The 15,718-nt window shown below is 62.9% G+C and overlaps 1 protein-coding gene across 2 annotated transcripts; it reads left to right on the forward strand.

Moving 5' to 3' along the window:
- The first annotated feature begins 238 nt into the window (after positions 1-238).
- Positions 239-6,616, forward strand: UTP14A (UTP14A small subunit processome component). 2 transcript variants are annotated; one of them, XM_082488351.1, is made up of 14 exons: positions 239-300; positions 541-611; positions 1,261-1,325; positions 1,495-1,637; positions 1,802-1,957; positions 2,906-3,025; positions 3,107-3,201; positions 3,440-3,563; positions 3,652-3,729; positions 4,164-4,524; positions 4,686-5,065; positions 5,138-5,325; positions 5,398-5,497; positions 5,887-6,616. In XM_082488351.1, the coding sequence occupies exons 1-14, from the start codon at positions 241-243 to the stop codon at positions 6,157-6,159; spliced, it is 2,214 nt and encodes a 737-aa protein (XP_082344477.1). In that variant the 5' UTR covers positions 239-240; the 3' UTR covers positions 6,160-6,616. The 2 variants fall into 2 exon arrangements, with proteins under 2 accessions (XP_082344477.1, XP_082344478.1); XM_082488352.1 differs by having other exon boundaries at positions 5,138-5,215; positions 5,408-5,497.
- Positions 6,617-15,718: the final 9,102 nt, after the last annotated feature.

A 15,718-nucleotide genomic window follows, 5' to 3' on the forward strand; every position in this document is an offset into this window, starting at 1 on the left:
CAAGGGGAGGCGGGGCCGGACCGGGCCGCTCCTCCCGGAGCTCCCCGCTCCGAGGCTTTGCCGGGAGCCCCGGGGGGAGCGGCCCGGTCCGGCCCCGCCCGCCAGGTCCCGCTGCTATGGCACCCGTGACGTCAGGCAGGGCGGTGGCAGTAGCCCTTGCGGAAAGCGTCGCGCTTTCCGGCAGGTCGTGCGGCAGCGGCGCGGTCTGGCGCTTTACGGTTGGCCCGGCGTGGAGGAGGGATGGCGGAGGACTGGCTGGGCGTGGAGGCAGCCGTGAGCGCCAGCGAGGGCGAGGATGAGGTGAGGGAAGCGGGGATGGGATGGGATGGGATGGAATCCTCCTCGGCGGTCGCCGCCGCCGCTGCTGCATGTGGTGCTCCGGGCGCTACCCCCGTCCCGGGGAGGCCGCAGGGAGGGTGGCCTGGCTTGGCCGGGGGTACAGGCCGCGGCACCGGGGATGCAGGCCTGCTCACACAGGGGGCTGCTTTGCCAGGCCCCCGCCTGGCCCGGGGTCTGTAACCGCGTTTGCCGTGTTTCCAGGGGCAGGAGGATGGCGAGAGGCGTCACCGACAGCTCCTGGAGGCGGTCAGCTCCCTCTCCGGACGGAGGCGGTGAGTGGGGGGGTTGAGGGGCTCTTGCAGCAGCCACGCTGCGTTCCCTCCTCGTTTCCCCTGTGGGGCTGCACAGCAGCGCTTTGAAAGGGGGCAGGGGGGAGGGCACTCCGTTCCGTTTCCCATTGGCACCGGCTCTTCTGCCTCTGCCGTAGCAGCAGGCTGGAGGAAAAGAACGTGAGGGTATGTTAGGAGCCTTTCGTTTTATTTTCTTTTCATAGAATCCCAGGTTGGAAGGGACCTCAGGGGGTCATCTGGTCCAGCCTTTCTTGGCAAAAGCACAGTGGAGATAAGATGGCCCAGTACCCTGTGCAGCTGAATCGTAAAAGTGTCCAGTGTTGGGGAATCCACCACTTCCCTGGGGAGATGATTCCAAAGGCTGATTGTTCTCAGCGTGAAAAACTTTCCTCTCATGTCCCATCAGAATCTCCCTGGGAGTAACTTGTACCCATTACCCCTCATCTTTTCCATGTGACTCCTTGTAAAAACGGAGTTTCCATCTTCTTTGTAACCAGCCTTTAAATACTGGAACGTGGTGATCAGGTCTCCCCTGAGCCTTCTTTTCTCAAGGCTGCACAAACCCAGCCTTTCCTCATACAGCAGGCTTCCCTATTCTTTGATCATCCTGGTGGCCTTTCTCTTCTCACAGGCGGAAGCTGGCAGAGCGTACGGAGGCAAGCGTGCAGGTGTCTGAGTTCAATGTCAGCTGCAAAGGTGAGACCCCCCGGGAGGCTGGGAAGAGCTCCTGCTGTCTGACTGGGACAGCACTGCCCACTAACAGCTTGGGATTTGCTGTGTCTGCCCTGGATCTTTGGGCTGAATGCAGCTGCAGCCCCTTGACTCGGCATGCTGTGCCTGTGTTGACACGCGGGACCTTGTGTAGGTGCTGGGGAGAAGCTGGTTCTGTCTGAGCTCCTGAAGCCCATACGTCCCAAATCCGCCCTGAGCAGTGTGAAGAAAGAGCTGACCAGAGTGAAGCAGAAAAAGGCAGTGGAACTGCCGCTCAGCAAAGAGGAGGCAAAGCGGGTGAGTGAGCCTGTGCAGGCAGCAGAGGGGGGAAGTTCTGACTTTACAAGGCAGCAAAGCTGAGCCCCTGCGTGCCCCTCTACTCCTGTCTGATGCAGACTGGCTTTTTTTTTGTTCTTCACATCAGTCTTCTCATCCTTTTCCCTTCTCGCCCCTGCCTGCAGGTTGTGAGGGAAGCTGCCTATGTCGGGACCTCTAAAGATGTGGGCAAATGGCAGCAGGTAGTTTTGCAGAACCGACGGGCAGAGCAGCTGGTTTTCCCTCTGAAACAGGAGATTGCTACAGTTGTCCCCCTGGAGCAAGTGGCTTCAGCGTGGAAGGTGGGTGCTCTCCATGTCATGCAACTCCCAGGGTTGGGCTGGGGCAGCTCGATGTCTCCGGTTTGTGCTGGGAGGAGCAAGGTAGGCATAAGGATGGCCCAGCCTGTAGCCAAGGCTCTGGGCAGGTGCACGCTGAGCTCGGGGAGATTGAAAGGGAAGTCTTCTGCGTTCCTCAGACATAGTAGATGTGTAAACGCTCTCTGGAAGAGGCTGGATAAGGTGTGAGCAGAGGGTTTGGAGCCTGCTCTGTCCCGTCTCCTCTTTTTAGCCTATCGGCTCTAGACATGCAGGCTGAGACTGCCGTTTCCCACATGTGCCGGGTGCCATCGGCCACTTGTGCTGAGGCAGAGAGTGGGGTTGGTTTGCCAAAGCCTGTACATCTGTAAGTCTTCTTTATGAAAGGAGTTGGCTTTTTGTTTTGAATGTGAGTTCTGGTGGGGGTTATGCTGCTGGCAGGAGAGTCACTGTCACCCCTGAGAGCTCTCCCAGCTGTCCAGACACTCAGGTGAGAGGCAGCCCCTGCCGAGCTCCTGATGTACACAGCTCTCACCTCAATCCTGCCCAAAGGTCCCCTTCCGTTTCGGTGGGACGTGGTGTTGTGTGGCCTGGAACTTCTGCTGCGTGCCTGTTGTCCAGTGCTACCCAGTCACCCTGCCTGTTGACTGCAAGCCTGTTTCTCTACCCTGGGAGGAATTCTGCCCGCCCTAAGCTGGCACTATTGCTGGGAGGGCACCTAGGCAGGCTCGCAGTGAGCTGCGGGCTATGCATGGGACCCGTGAGCAGGGCTGGGACCCCAGCACCCAGGAGGAGAGGGGCACGCTTCTCTGAGCCATCCCGTGGACCTCCCATCAGAGGCACCAGGAAGGATGGGGACGTCTTGGGGAGGATTGGCTCTTGCAGTTCTTCTCTTCTCATTGTGCTCTTGCTATTTCTATTCTGTCCCAACAGGCCCGAACTCCACTGGAGCAGGAGATCTTTGGACTGCTCCACAAGACAAAGCAGCCCATCACAGACCCACTCCTGACGCCAGAGGAGACAGCCTCACTGCAGGCAATGAGCTTGGAGGAGGTGAGTGCTTTGCCCCCACGCCGCCCCCTGACTCTGGATGCCTTTTCTTGGCGCTTTCCCTCACTCTGCGCTCCCTGGCAGGCTCGGCAGCGGCGGGCAGAGCTGCAGAAGGCTCGGGCTGTGCAGTCCTACTATGAAGCCAAGGCTCGGCGAGAGAAGAGGATCAAGAGCAAGAAGTAAGGCATTGCTGGTCTTGGTGCAGTAGGAGAGGGCTGGGTCCTGGCCTTGGCGCTGGAGCTGACCCTGCCCAGTGCATGGGTTTGGCCAAAACGGGGAGAAAGGCAGAGCGACCCCCTTCCTCTCTGGGATCTGCAATGTATTGGTCCACCTCCTGTCCAAAACAGTGCTGCGTTCCCAAGGGCCTCCCCAGCACCATGAGATCTCACTCCCTGGCTCTCTGCCCTTGTGCCGCAGGTACCATCGTGTGCTGAAAAAAAGCAAGAGACGCAAAGCCTTAAAAGAGTTTGAGCTGCTGCATAAGTCAGACCCTGAGGCCGCCTTGGCAAGGTTGGAGGAGCTGGAGCAGCTCAGGATGCAGGTGCTGCTTCTGCACTTCTCTGCCCCTTGGGAAGTCCCCTCTCATGAGGGTGCTCTTTCTGATGCTTCTCTTTTCCTCTTCCCCCCAGGAGCGGATGAGCCTTAAGCACCAGAACAAGGGAAAATGGGCCCGTTCCAGGGCCATTATGGCTAAGTATGACCTGGAGGTGAGATCACAGGAGGGTTTGGGTGGAAAGGGACCTTCAAAGACCATCTAGTCCAACCCTCCTGCTGTGGGCAGGGACATCTTTCACGAGACTAGGTTGTTCCAAGCCCCGTCCAACCTGGCCTTGAACACCTCTAGGGATGGGGCAGCCACAGCTTCTTTGGGCAACCTGCACCAGGGGCTCACCACACTCGTAAAACATTTCTTCTTTATAACCAACTTAAACCTGCCCTCAATCGGTTTAAAACTGTTGTCCCTTGTCCTGTCACTACAGGCCTTGGTATAAAGTATCTCTCCATCTTTCTTAGAAGCCACCTTTATAAATTGAAAGGCCACAGTGAGGTCTCTGGGGAAGGGGGAGACAGCTGAGGTGGGGCAAGGAAAGTGGGCATGTCATTTTTGCCCAGTGTTAGAAACATCTCAATCCCCTTCCAGGCCCGCAAGGCCATGCAGGAGCAGCTGGCCAGGAACAAGGAGTTGACACAGAAGGTGCGGGTGGAGCTGCCTGAGGAGGAGCCAGGTGATGTGCCTGAGGAGGACCTCACGTCGGTGACCGTCCCCACCATCCCTGTGGGTGCCAGTGGAGCTAATCCCTGGATGCTGGGTAAGCCCAGCGCCCCAGCCAAGGAGCCTGAAGTGCAGGAGGGTCTTGAAGATGTTGCAGTGCCTGGTGCTGTGGAGAGCAAGGAGGAGATGTCAGAGGAGGAGCAGATGTCAGAGGAGGAAGTTCTGCTACAAGACTTTGCACAGAAACGGCATGCGCGGCAGCAGCGGGCAGGGAGCCCTGAGGGACAAGGTGAGGAGCTTGCAGTCCCAGGCAGTGCAGGTCTCGTGTGCCGCAGGGTTGGGCAGAGGAAAGGGGGTCGTGGGGGCTGTTTTCTGCTTGGTTTCACACAGATGTCCCGCTCTCCCTCCCTGCTCCTGGGTGATTGTCTCACCTGTTGCCTCAATCCATAGGTGCTGATGAGACGGAGGTGGTTGCTGAACTGCCAGGGGACAGCCCCATCCACCCCATCTGTGCCATGGAGCAGGTGAGCCTGGGGATGGAGCAGCCTCCCCAGGCCCAGGAGGAGATGCTGCTGTCGGAGCAGCTGGGCCGCGTGCGGACGATGGAGGATGTTGAGACTTTGGCCTCAGAGGAGCGTGTGGAAGAGCAGGAGAAGCCAGCAGCTGCCACAGCAGAGAAACGAGTGCTGCAACAGGAGGAAGGCAGAGCTGGGGACAAGCATGACAAGAAAACACCAGCCAAGAAGAAGATCATTAGCCTGCAGGCTGTGCTGGCTGGGAAGTCCCAGGAGGTCCAGTTCCCCAGCCTACCTGTGGTCGTGGAGGAGGAGGTGAGCGGGACGGGCCTGCCCCTTGGTATCAGGGCAGGGTTGACTGCAGGAGACTGACTCGGCTCTCTACAGGAGGGTGGCATCGACCAAAGAGGGGTGATCACAGAGGCCTTTGCCGGGGATGACGTGGTTGCTGACTTCCGCCGGGAGAAGCACAAGGCAGAGCAGGCTGGGAAGCCACAGCCGGTGAACCTGGTGCTGCCGGGCTGGGGCGAGTGGGGAGGCACGGGACTGAAGCCCAGCACCAAGAAAATAAAACGGTAAGTGTGGAAGAGCTGCAGCAATGTGCCTCAGCCCGGCACCGGGGCCTGACGTCCTTGCTTGCCTGGCAGGTTCCTGCTCAAGCCGCCCCCAGCACCTCCCAGGAAGGACCAGCACTTGCCCAATGTCATCATGAGTGAGCAGCGCAACATCCACGCGGCGGCACATCAGGTGGGTGACGTCCGGCCCCCATGGTGGCAGCAGCAAGCACTCCAGCACCCAGGCTGGCCCAGAACCTTCCTGTGACCCATTCCCAAAACGTCCTGAATCCCTGCCGGTACTCCCTGCCTAGCCCCGGAGTTTCCAGCTTTGACAACTCGGAGGCCAGCAGGGTGATGGAGGGAGGAGGAATTTACAGGCTGCTGGTGCTGTGCCAGCCCTCTCGGCATTTGCTGGCATAGGCGATGGAGGGAGGTGGTCAGTGGGGCAGGGGACAGGAAGCACAGTGTGAGCGAGTCCTGGGTGAGTGGGAATTGGTGCCCGTGGGGGATGAGAGCAGCCCCCGGGGGGCTGGGCTTGGGTCACTGTGGGAGTTACACCGCTGCGCTTTTTCCCCACAGGTCAGCGAGCTGCCCTACCCCTTTGAGAGGCACCAGCAGTTTGAGCAGAGCATCCGGACCCCCATGGGCCCCACCTGGAACACACAGCGTGCCTTCCAGAAGCTGACTGCCCCCCGTGTCATCACCCGAGCAGGCCACATCATCCAGCCCATCTCTGCTGAGGATATCCCCGACATGGCCACTGCGCCTGGCAGTGGAGCTGAGCCAGGGCTAGAAACTGAGCCCAAACAGCAAGAGCAGCCCTTTCATCGCCTGCGCAAGAGAGCGCGATAGCTCCGTACCCGTGTGTCTCTGTGATTGGACTGGAGCAGGCGGAGGAACGGGGAGAGGCTCCTGGTTCTCTCTGGTACCCCCTGCTGCTTCCCCCGCAATAAAACAAAACTCCCGGGCTGCCTTGCCTGCGCAGTCTGGTGGCTGCCCGGGCAGCGCCCAGGACAGGACAGCTGTGCCCTCCTGCCTGTCCTTGGGGCCCCGCGCGGGGCAGGGTGGTTTGGCCTGGTGTGACGTGAACAGCTCGCTGCGGGTCAGGCCGGGGAGGTACGGCTTGGGGCTGGAGTGCGGCAAGGGGGTGGAGCAGCCGCCAGCGCTCCCTCAGCACTGGGTTTCACCTGCCCTGTGGTTTTTTCGTCTTTCATACCCCCATTTTTTATATATAAAATAACATATATATTTTATTTTCTCTTGTAATCTTGGCTAAAGGGGCTTTCTCGCAGCCCTGCCGCGCTGAGCCTAGCCACAGGGCGCCGCTCCTCAGGTCCACCTGCAGCTCCAAAGTCACTTCTGCCCAGCTCTGACAAACCCGATTAGCTGGCAAACGGGTCTGTGAGGTGGTGCTGCTGCTCTGCAGACGCTGGGAGCTGCTCTGCCCCTGGCACAGCCACCCTGCCCTCTTCCTGCCGCGGAGCCCAGCCTCCCTGCCCAACCCAGCCCTCGGAGGGTGACGCAGGGTGCTCGGTGCGTCCGGCACCAGCGGAGGGATGTGCCGGAGCCGTATGGTGAAACAGGAGCAGGCAGGGAGCGCTCCAGGCCTCTCTTCCCACGTGTGCTGCGCTCATGCCAGCCGGAGAAACACGCCCCAGCCCCAGTGAAGGAGCTGGAGCTGCTGCTGCTGCTCCCAGGAAACGCGTCCCTGGCTCCAGGGACCCCTCCTTCCCATTTGGCACCGTAGCCAGGCCGGGTCCCCCGGCTGCTGCCTGTCCCCCAGGCATGGGGCAGAGCTGCTGCTGTCACCCTTCTCCCCTGCAGCCGGGTCAGAGCGGTGTTGGGGGGGTGTTCTGTGGGGCTTGGCCACAGGCAGTCACGGGGTTGAGAGCTGGTGCCCTGTGACTCCCTGCTTCCCACCCCAAAACCCCACGGGGCTCTTCTGCTGTGGGCGCTGGTGCCCCTCCCGGGGTGCGGGGGCTGTCAGCTCTGCCTGGGATGCAGGCTTGGGTGCTGCCTGCACCGCGACCTTGCCAGGGACCCGGCCCGGGTGGCGCTGGCCTTGCACAGCACCCTGGGGCGGCCAGATAGCACGGGGCTGCGGACGGGGCTGTGGGCGTGTTGCATTAATTTACCCTGAGCTGAAAAAAAAAAAAAAAAAAAGAAAAAAAAAAAAGGGAAAGGAAGCAGAGAGCATTTCCGTGCTGTGATGCTGGAGAGCCCCTCGCTCGGCTGGTGGCCCCAGCTCAGAGCCCAGCTTCCCCCTGCCCCGCCTGCCCCAAAAGCTGTGGGAAACTTTTGCCCCCAGCCCCTGAGGTTGTCGCAGGGGGTAGGGGGGATTTCTTGTTTGTTTTAGCAAAAGCCAAAGTACCCTGGAGCCAGGGGAAGGCAGTGCCCGGCATGCATAGCACCTCTGCCTGCCCACAGCCAGCCCTGGGCTCCCAGTTTGCTGGGACCAGCCAGAGCCCTGTGGCACCGTTGTCCCTGTCCCTTGTCTGCCCCAGCCCAGAGCTCTGCTTGCCTCCTTCCCAGCTGCAAGCTGGTGCCCAGCTTGGCGCGATGGGCTGTCCCAGCTCCCAGCACTGTGATGCCCAAATTGCCCCTGGGCTGGGAAGGGTCTTGCGAGGCTTTGAGTCTCAACGCCAGTCAGAGCAGAGCTGGCCTCGGGCTCAGAGCGGGGTCTTCAGAGCGGTGTCCTGCCGTTTGACTGTCTGCAAGGATTGGAAGCCCCACGCACCTCTCTGGCCTCTGTCCCCACATTCAACATGCCCCACGACAAGGGACTGTCTCCTGCTGTACACTGTGCTTGCTGCCGCGAGTGGTGTCCCCTGCACCCCCAAGCTGGCCCGGGACCTCCTCAGCTGCCCCAGAGCAGGAGTGATGCTCCCCGCCGGGGCTGAGGCGATGGTGGCACCCGGGCAGTCCCTTCCAGGGGTGCTGATCCTGCAGAGGACCGAGGCCCCCAGGTCTGAAACCAGCTCAGGCCCAGCGGAGCAGGCGGGTTTACAGCTGTCACAAGCTGGGACCTCCTGAAGCAGCGAGCCGGGACCTGCCGACACACAGCCCCTTGGTCTGGAGGCTGCCACACGCTGAATTTTGGCTGGTGGGTCCTGTGGCGTAAGCATGGCTGATGCTCAGCCAGCGCTGAGAGGGGACAGCTTCAAGCCAGAGAGCTGGATGAGCCTCATCCTGCGAAGAAGGGCAGCGCTGGGCTGGACTGGGCTTGAACCGGGGCTTCCAGTGTCCAGAGATGCTTCAAAAATAAACACAGAAAGCATCGGCATGAGCTGCTGGGGGTGAGTTGGAGGAGGGACCCAGATGCAGCGGGGCCACCGGTGCTGCCGTGCTCGCCCGCTCCGGCACAGGCTCCCCTGGAGCTGCTGTGCTCCTGCATCAAGGGCAACGGTTCTCCCTCCGACTCCCCTGCAGAAATAAATTTGCTGGGCACAGGAATGTCAGCGTTTGGCTTGTTGTTTGGTCGTTTTTTTCAATTAAAAAACAATTCCAGGTCTGCAAACTGCTGCAGGAAAGGGGGATGCTGGGGATGCTGCTGGCAGCTCCCAGGGCAGTGGGGAGAGGGGGGAGCGGAGCGCAGTCAGGGGGAGCCTCTTGGGGGGGGGGGGGCTGTTGCTCGCTGGTGGGGCGGAAAGGGGCCGGGGAGCTCCGCGGGGCCCTGGCACGGAGCCGGCGCTGCTGCGGGCTGGGGACCAGCTCCCCACAGGGACTTTCCCGGCCTGATCCTTGCCCTTCCCGCGGCGTGCTCCAGCCCCGCTCCCCTCCCGGTGCGGCGGCGGGGCCGGCCTCTGGCTGCCGCACAAGGCGTGAGCGGGTGGGTATCGGGGAGAAACCCCCCTGCTCCTCGCCAGCCGCCTCCTCAGCCGCGCGGGATCCCCCGGGGAGCCGCGGTGCGAGTGCGCAGGCCTTCCCCGGCCACGAGCGCCGCGTCCCTCGAGAGAGCCGTGAGCGGCAGCAGTTTGCTCTTACTGGCCTACTTTCTGGGCTACGTCAAAGCCGGGCTTACAGAGCCGGGAGCCTCGGCGAGGGCGGCCGAGCTGCTCCCGGTGCCAGCAGGGAGCGATGGCTAATCCCGGCGGTGAGCGGTGGTGGCGGCTGCCGGCCTGGGCAGCCCAGCCTGGGCGGCAGCAGGGCAGGGACGGGCAGCGCTGCGGTGGGGCTGTGTCTCTCCGGGGAAGCGGCACAGCCACCGCTGCTGTCCCCCCGAGCTGCCCCAGCGCAGGGACCCAGCTGGGGAGAGCCCATGCCCGGAGCCCGAGGGCCGCTCCTGCTGCCGGGGAGCCTCCGGTGCAGCCGGGACCCTGCACCCGCCATCCCGGGAGACCAGCAGGAGCTGGATGAAAGTAAAAGGCAGAATTAAAATCAACAAATAAAAGGCTTTTGGTGGTTGTTTTTTTTGTTGTTTTCTTTTTTTTTTTTTTTTTAAATGCAGGCTATAAATAACCTGTAAAATATTTCGTCTGGGCTATTTCTGGGGGTGAAACCTCGGCCCTCTGGCTTCCCATGCCGCAGGATGTGTGAGCACTGGGGCCACCACGGGCCCCCCCGGCCATCGGGATGGTGCTGCACCCTCACTCACTGCGATTGGGGGATTTCCATCTCCCTGAACGCCCCCGGCCCCTGCGGCGTAGGAAATGGCCCTCCCCAGACGGCCCTGGCAGAGCCCCGGGGTGGGAGTGGGGGTGAGCCGCCCCCTCAGAAACCGGGAGGCGGGAGGCGGGAGGCTGTGCTTGGCACAGTGGAGAGGATGGGGCAGCGGAGGCAGACGGCGTGTGGGTATTTTAGGCACAGGAGCACTTCCCCCCAATTTCCCTGTCCCTCCTGCCCCTGTGCCAGGGACAGGGGTGGCCTGCGCTTCGACCCCTGCTCCCCTGGACCCCCACCATCCTCGGAGGTGGGTCCTGCTCTCCTCCATCACCCCACAGCCATGGGTGCCCCGGGCACCCTCAACCCTCCTGCCGTGGGCACCCGGTGCCCGGCCGGCACATCCCGGCCTGCACAGCCGCCGCAGCCGCGTTTCCGTGGAGATGGCATCTCCCGAGCCCGCACAGCCTGAGCGGGAGGGTTTCCATGGAGATGCCGTATCCAGCACGGCACAACCTGAGCAAGAGATTTCCGCTGAGATGCTGTAGCCGGGACCCTCACACCCGCAGTGGGGCCATTCCCGCAGAGATGGGCGGTCAGGACCGGCGGCAGCTCCTGGGGCAGCGTGCGGTAGCACCCAACCGCTCCTCACCCCGAGTTCGGTGACGGGCGCTGGGACGCGGGCAGCTGCCGGCTTTGAACAGTCGCTGGGGCTGGAGCTGCCACCAACCTTGTCACCCGTCCGGGGTGGGGACCCAGTCACTTGCATCGTGCTGTATTGTCACATTCTGGGTCTCCTGAAGGTGAAGGGTCCCTGTCTGTCCCCAGCTGCCTGGGAAGGAGAGGAGGGAAGTCCCCGTATGCCCCTGATGACTTTGTCCCAGCTGCTGCCCTAAAACTCCCACAGCGATGTTCTGGGCACATCAGGGCCAGGGAGGGATGTCAGGGCCACCGGGCAGGGAGCGGGGCACCGCGCTGGACCCCCCCCACTGGAGGAAACCAGATAGCCAAGCCCCAAACCAGCAGCGTCCTGGAGCTGGGGGAAGCCTGGCGGGGCCCCGGCAGAGCCACAGCACCAAAAACCTCCGGGGGGGAGGGGGGGGGGGCGGGGAGGGGGAAGGAGGGTCCCCAGAGGGGCAGGTTTGAGGCAGAGCCAGGGCGGGGGGGGAGCGGAGGCTGTTCAGACAGATGTCCTCATGGCAGGCGGCTGCATGGTACGTGTACCCTGGCCGGTGCTACAAAAGCAGCCTTCGTTTAAACGCAGCTACCGCAGAGGTCGCAGTCATTCGTTCCGCGCACAGCGAAATCCTGATTAAAAGCGAGCCCGAGCCGCAAAGACGAGGAGCGAGAAGCACGGAAGCGCCGCTGGGACACACTCGTGCCTGCTCTGTGCCTGCGGCAGACACGGGGCCGGTTCAGCCCACACCGTCCCTCCCCGCCTCGGCCCCCTCTGCTCCCCGCTCTGCCGCCTCCGCTCCCGGCCCGACCTTCCTCCGGCTGCCCGCGTCCTGCCCCGAGCCAAGGCCGGCCCTGAGCCTCCGCGGGGGCTTCTCTGCCGCCGGCGGCAGCAGCCGCGTCCTCCCCGCATCCCCGTGCCGAGCGTGGCAGCCCTCAGCCCTGCGGCTCAGCGGTGGGGAGCTGCAACCGGGAGCCGGGGAGCGATGCCTGCCGCTGGGCATCGGTGGCCACTCCAGCCTTCGGCTCCTGGGGGGCCACAGGTCTCTAACGTAGCCCAGCCACCCCCGGGGGCTGCTGGCAGGGCTCTCAGCGTCTCCAGGCACGGGCTGTCAGATGCAGCCGGTCTCGCGTTCACAGACCGGCTCTCTTTGTCTCCGGTTACAATTAGGAGCCCTCAGTGGCTCCCGAAGCCGGACCTGGGGGGCTTGGGGCTGGAGGACGGACAACGACGGAGCCGGGGATGTGGTGCGGTCGCCGTGGGGCAGCAGGGGAGCAGGGACAGGCCCAGCTCTGCAGCAAGCTGCTCTCCAGAGCCTCTTGCTGTGCAGTCCTCAGAAAGGGGCTCGAGCGGCGCCAGAGCTCCCTGCGGGCAACCCCTCCCACCCCTGCCAGCCCCACTGGGCTCCTCACCTGTTTTCTGGGGCTCCCCGGTCACCCCAAGCTCTGCTCACCCACTGCATCCTTCTCTCCTCCACTGCTTTGCCCTGCCTGCTCTGGCCCAAGCTGCCAGCTCTTCCCTCAGCTCCCAGGCACAGCAGCGATCCTGCCCACCTTATCCCCGTGATCCCAAATTCTCACCCACCAGCGGTGCCCTCCCAGCCCAGGGCTTCTCCTGGGAATGCTGCAGAGAGGGCAGCAGAGGCAGCGTATTGACTGCTGTCTCCTGGCTCACCGGAGGCGATGCCTCATTTCTCCGTGCTTCTCCAGCCAGCACGGAAGCGAGCCCCAAAAAAGCCCTCTGGAGCACGTGGGGAGGAAGAGGCCAGCCCTGAGCTCCCCATGGCGCCCATGGAAGGTCCAAGGTGAAGCGACCCAATGCCTCAAGCCACAAACCCCCCTTCCCGATGCAGAAGCAGCACTGTTTTTGTTTTGGCCCCAGCAACTGAGTTCAAAACGTCAACCTCTGAGCTCCAAACAAAGAGATTCAGTTTTGCAAGCAGGAGGTGGGACTCCATCACACGTCCCTCCTTAGTCCCTGCTGCAAGTCCCTTTGGGGAGCTGGGGAAAGAGGGGCCACATAGCACAGTGGTGGGCAGCAGCCTGGCACCTGCCCTGGTGGGCACCATGGTGTCCCCAACAGGACTCATGGCCTCTGCCCATTCCCTGTCCCCCGGGGTGCAAGCGGGCAGGAGGAGAAGGCAGCTGCTCCGACGAAGTTGTCATCTTTTAGCTGCACCTTCAAACATGCTGCAAAAGTGTTTGTCATCGGAGCAGGGATGGCCCGTGGAAATCAGGGAGACAAGGTCTGCAGTTAGAGCTGCCGCCCCTCATCGGTGTTTCTACACCAGTAAAAGCCAGGTGAGCTGCTGGTCCACCATGGACGGAGCAGCACAGCAGCTCCTTCTTTGGAGCAGAAGGAAAAGCCCCAAGAAACCCCGAGAGAGACCACCAGACCATGTGGCAATGGACACTCTGTCTGTCCTAACAGGAAACCCCCTCTGGCCTCTGGGCTGGTTCCTCGGCCACAACTCCATCTTCCCAGCGACCCCCAAGCTCTGAAGCTGGGATGTCCAGTGCAGGACCAGCCTGGTGACAAGACGCTCATGGGGTGGACAGCTGGACATGGCATCACAGCAAGAACGAGGAGTCACCCCCGTCACTCCTCTCCTGGTGCCAGGAGCTACAAGCCACCCTCACCACCACCAGCTGCCACCACCCCTCCAGGAGGACAAGGATCTGAGATGCCCCGCTGAACTGGAGACACCTGTTTGCATGTCCTGGCCTACCAGCCCGGCTGGAGGGGTGGTGAGCTGGTCGGGGACAGGCAGAGAGACCAAAACGGTCCCGAGAAGGGTTTGAGGTCTCCCCGTCCGCGCCCTGGCAGCGAGCAGAGCATGCCATGCGCCAGCGGCGTTGCTGCGGCCGGTGCTTGGCCGGGTGCATTAGCCAACGTGTTTCTGTTTGTGGCTTGGAGAGGGGGCAGTAAGGCGGATCCTGCCCCAAAACCAGAGGGGAGGGGTGAAATAAATACATAAAAAAAGAAACAAAATGAAGCTGTAATAACAAAAGCCACAGCAACATTGGCTGCAAGCCAGGTCAGAGCTGAGCACTTGAGCCCCGATGGCTCGGGGGGCCACAGTGGGCAGAGGACACACAGCCCCTCAGGTCCGGGGACCACCCCGAGCACCTGCAGAGCACTTGGGTGCCATCAGAGCGGTGGAGTTTGGCAGGACTCCTGCTGCCCGGGCGGGTGGCGCGGAGGAAACTCCGAGGCAAGGCAGCAGCCCCGGGCTGCCCACAGCCGGGGGGGGGTCCTGGGAGAGGCATCCCCGAGATGGAGGCGAGTTAAAACGAGCCGCGGCAGGCAGCCCGGCTTCTTTCCATTGAGAAATTACTGGTGAGCGTTCCCAATCGCATCCTTGCGGTGCGTATCGATAGATAATTCACATTGGCCTTTCCGTGGATTAGTCCGTGACTGGTGTCCCATTAACCACTCTGGCCCGATGAGGGATGCTCCTTATTCCCCAGACTTTCCCATTGTCCCGGAACACTAATGTGAGAGCCAGAGAACTTTTCAGCACCACCTTTTAAATTCCCTGGTTGCAAATTATCCCACCCTGAAGATGTTAAAGCCTTAGCAGGTTCTGATTAACCCAGGAAGGAGCAGAGCGGTGTTGGAGGATGCGATGGTGGGATGCAGAGCCCTCCCGGCTGGCACCAACGCATCCCTGAGTGCAGTTCCTGCAGGGACGGGGCGAGTCCAGCTGCAGGATGAGGCCATTACTCAAACCGTCTGTTTTTAATTGCATCAGGATGCAAACAAGGTAGGTCCTTATAAACCCGGGGCCGGTCGTGTGCCTGTTGTGGGTTGTGCCATCCCGGCTTCCCAACCATCCACCGAAACGCATCTCCTCTTCCCCGCAGCCTGGTCGGAGGGCAACAGGTCGGAGAAGGTATGGAGCTAACGGAGGAGAAAGGGAGTAATTCCCCTCTGGAGGAAGTTTCCTCCCTTGGCTTAGCCCTTACCCTCCCGCCTTCCCCTAGCGCCACCAACCCTCATGTTTCCCCAAACCTCGCCCCATCCCGCACCCTCAGCACCATCCCGCCCCCTCAGCACCATCCCGCCCCATGCCGCAAACTGCTCCTGCATCCCCAAAAGGCTGCTGCGGCCTTTCCATTACCCCCCCAAAAAAACTAACCCCCCCAAAAATGACCTCGATGCCTTTATAAGATCATTATTTCCCCCTCCCTTCTGTAGGCGGAGGTGACACCAGGGTGCGGGTGCCACCGGAGATGTGCCGGGAAGACACTTTGCCATCGGATGGGCCATATTGAGCAGAAACGGGGAGCCCCGCGGGTCCCACCGCCCCCTCCCGGAGGGGGGGGGAGGGACCCGCGGGGTTCCCCGTTTCTGCCGTTGAGGGGGGCGGTGGGATACGGTGAGAAACTTCCAGCCGCCGTGCCGTGCCGCCCGGTGCCCCGTCGGGTCGGCCATGGGGGGCACCGTGCCCGAATGGCGGTGTGTGCGTGCGTGTTGGAAGGAAAACCCATCGCCATCGTCGCCGCCGCCGCCACCGGGGCGGGGACCCCCCCGTTCCTCCCGTGTCCACCCCAACCGGACAGACGGCTCCGCACTCTCCGTTCCGCCGTCCCGGCCCGGCTCGGCTCGGCGAACACCGGGACTGCGGGCTCCGCGTTCGCTCTCGGTACTGCCCGTCCAGCGCTGCCCGGGCGTGGAGCGAGCGCCCGCCTCCGCCTCCTCCTTCTCCTCCCCCATCCCCCCCCCCCCTCCGGTGCGGAGCGAGCGCCGCTCCCCGGTGCGGGCGCCGGTGCCCCGGTGCGGGGTCGGGCGTGCGTGTGCGCGGGGGCTTCCCCCCTCCACCCGCCTCCGCGCCGTGCCCTGCCGTCCCCGGTGCGGTGCGGCGCGGCCCCTCCCGCGGGCCGTGCCGGGCGCGGAGCCCCCCTCCTTCCCCGCCCGCCCGCCCGTTCCCTCTCCGGACTCGGCTGGCTCCGCACGGCCCCCCCCCCCCCCCCCCGCCCCGCTCCCCCCCCGCGCGGGCAGGGCTGTCGCGGGGCACGCCGGGAAGCGTAGTCCCGCGGGGCGGTGGGGCGGGCGGCGGGGACGGGCGGGGGGACTACAGCTCCCATCAGCCCCCGCGGCGGCGGCTCGCTCTCGCCCTCACACTCCGGCTGC

This window comes from Vanellus vanellus (genome assembly GCF_965231255.1).
Source record: "Vanellus vanellus genome assembly, chromosome: 10".
NCBI classification, from domain to species: domain Eukaryota; kingdom Metazoa; phylum Chordata; class Aves; order Charadriiformes; family Charadriidae; genus Vanellus; species Vanellus vanellus.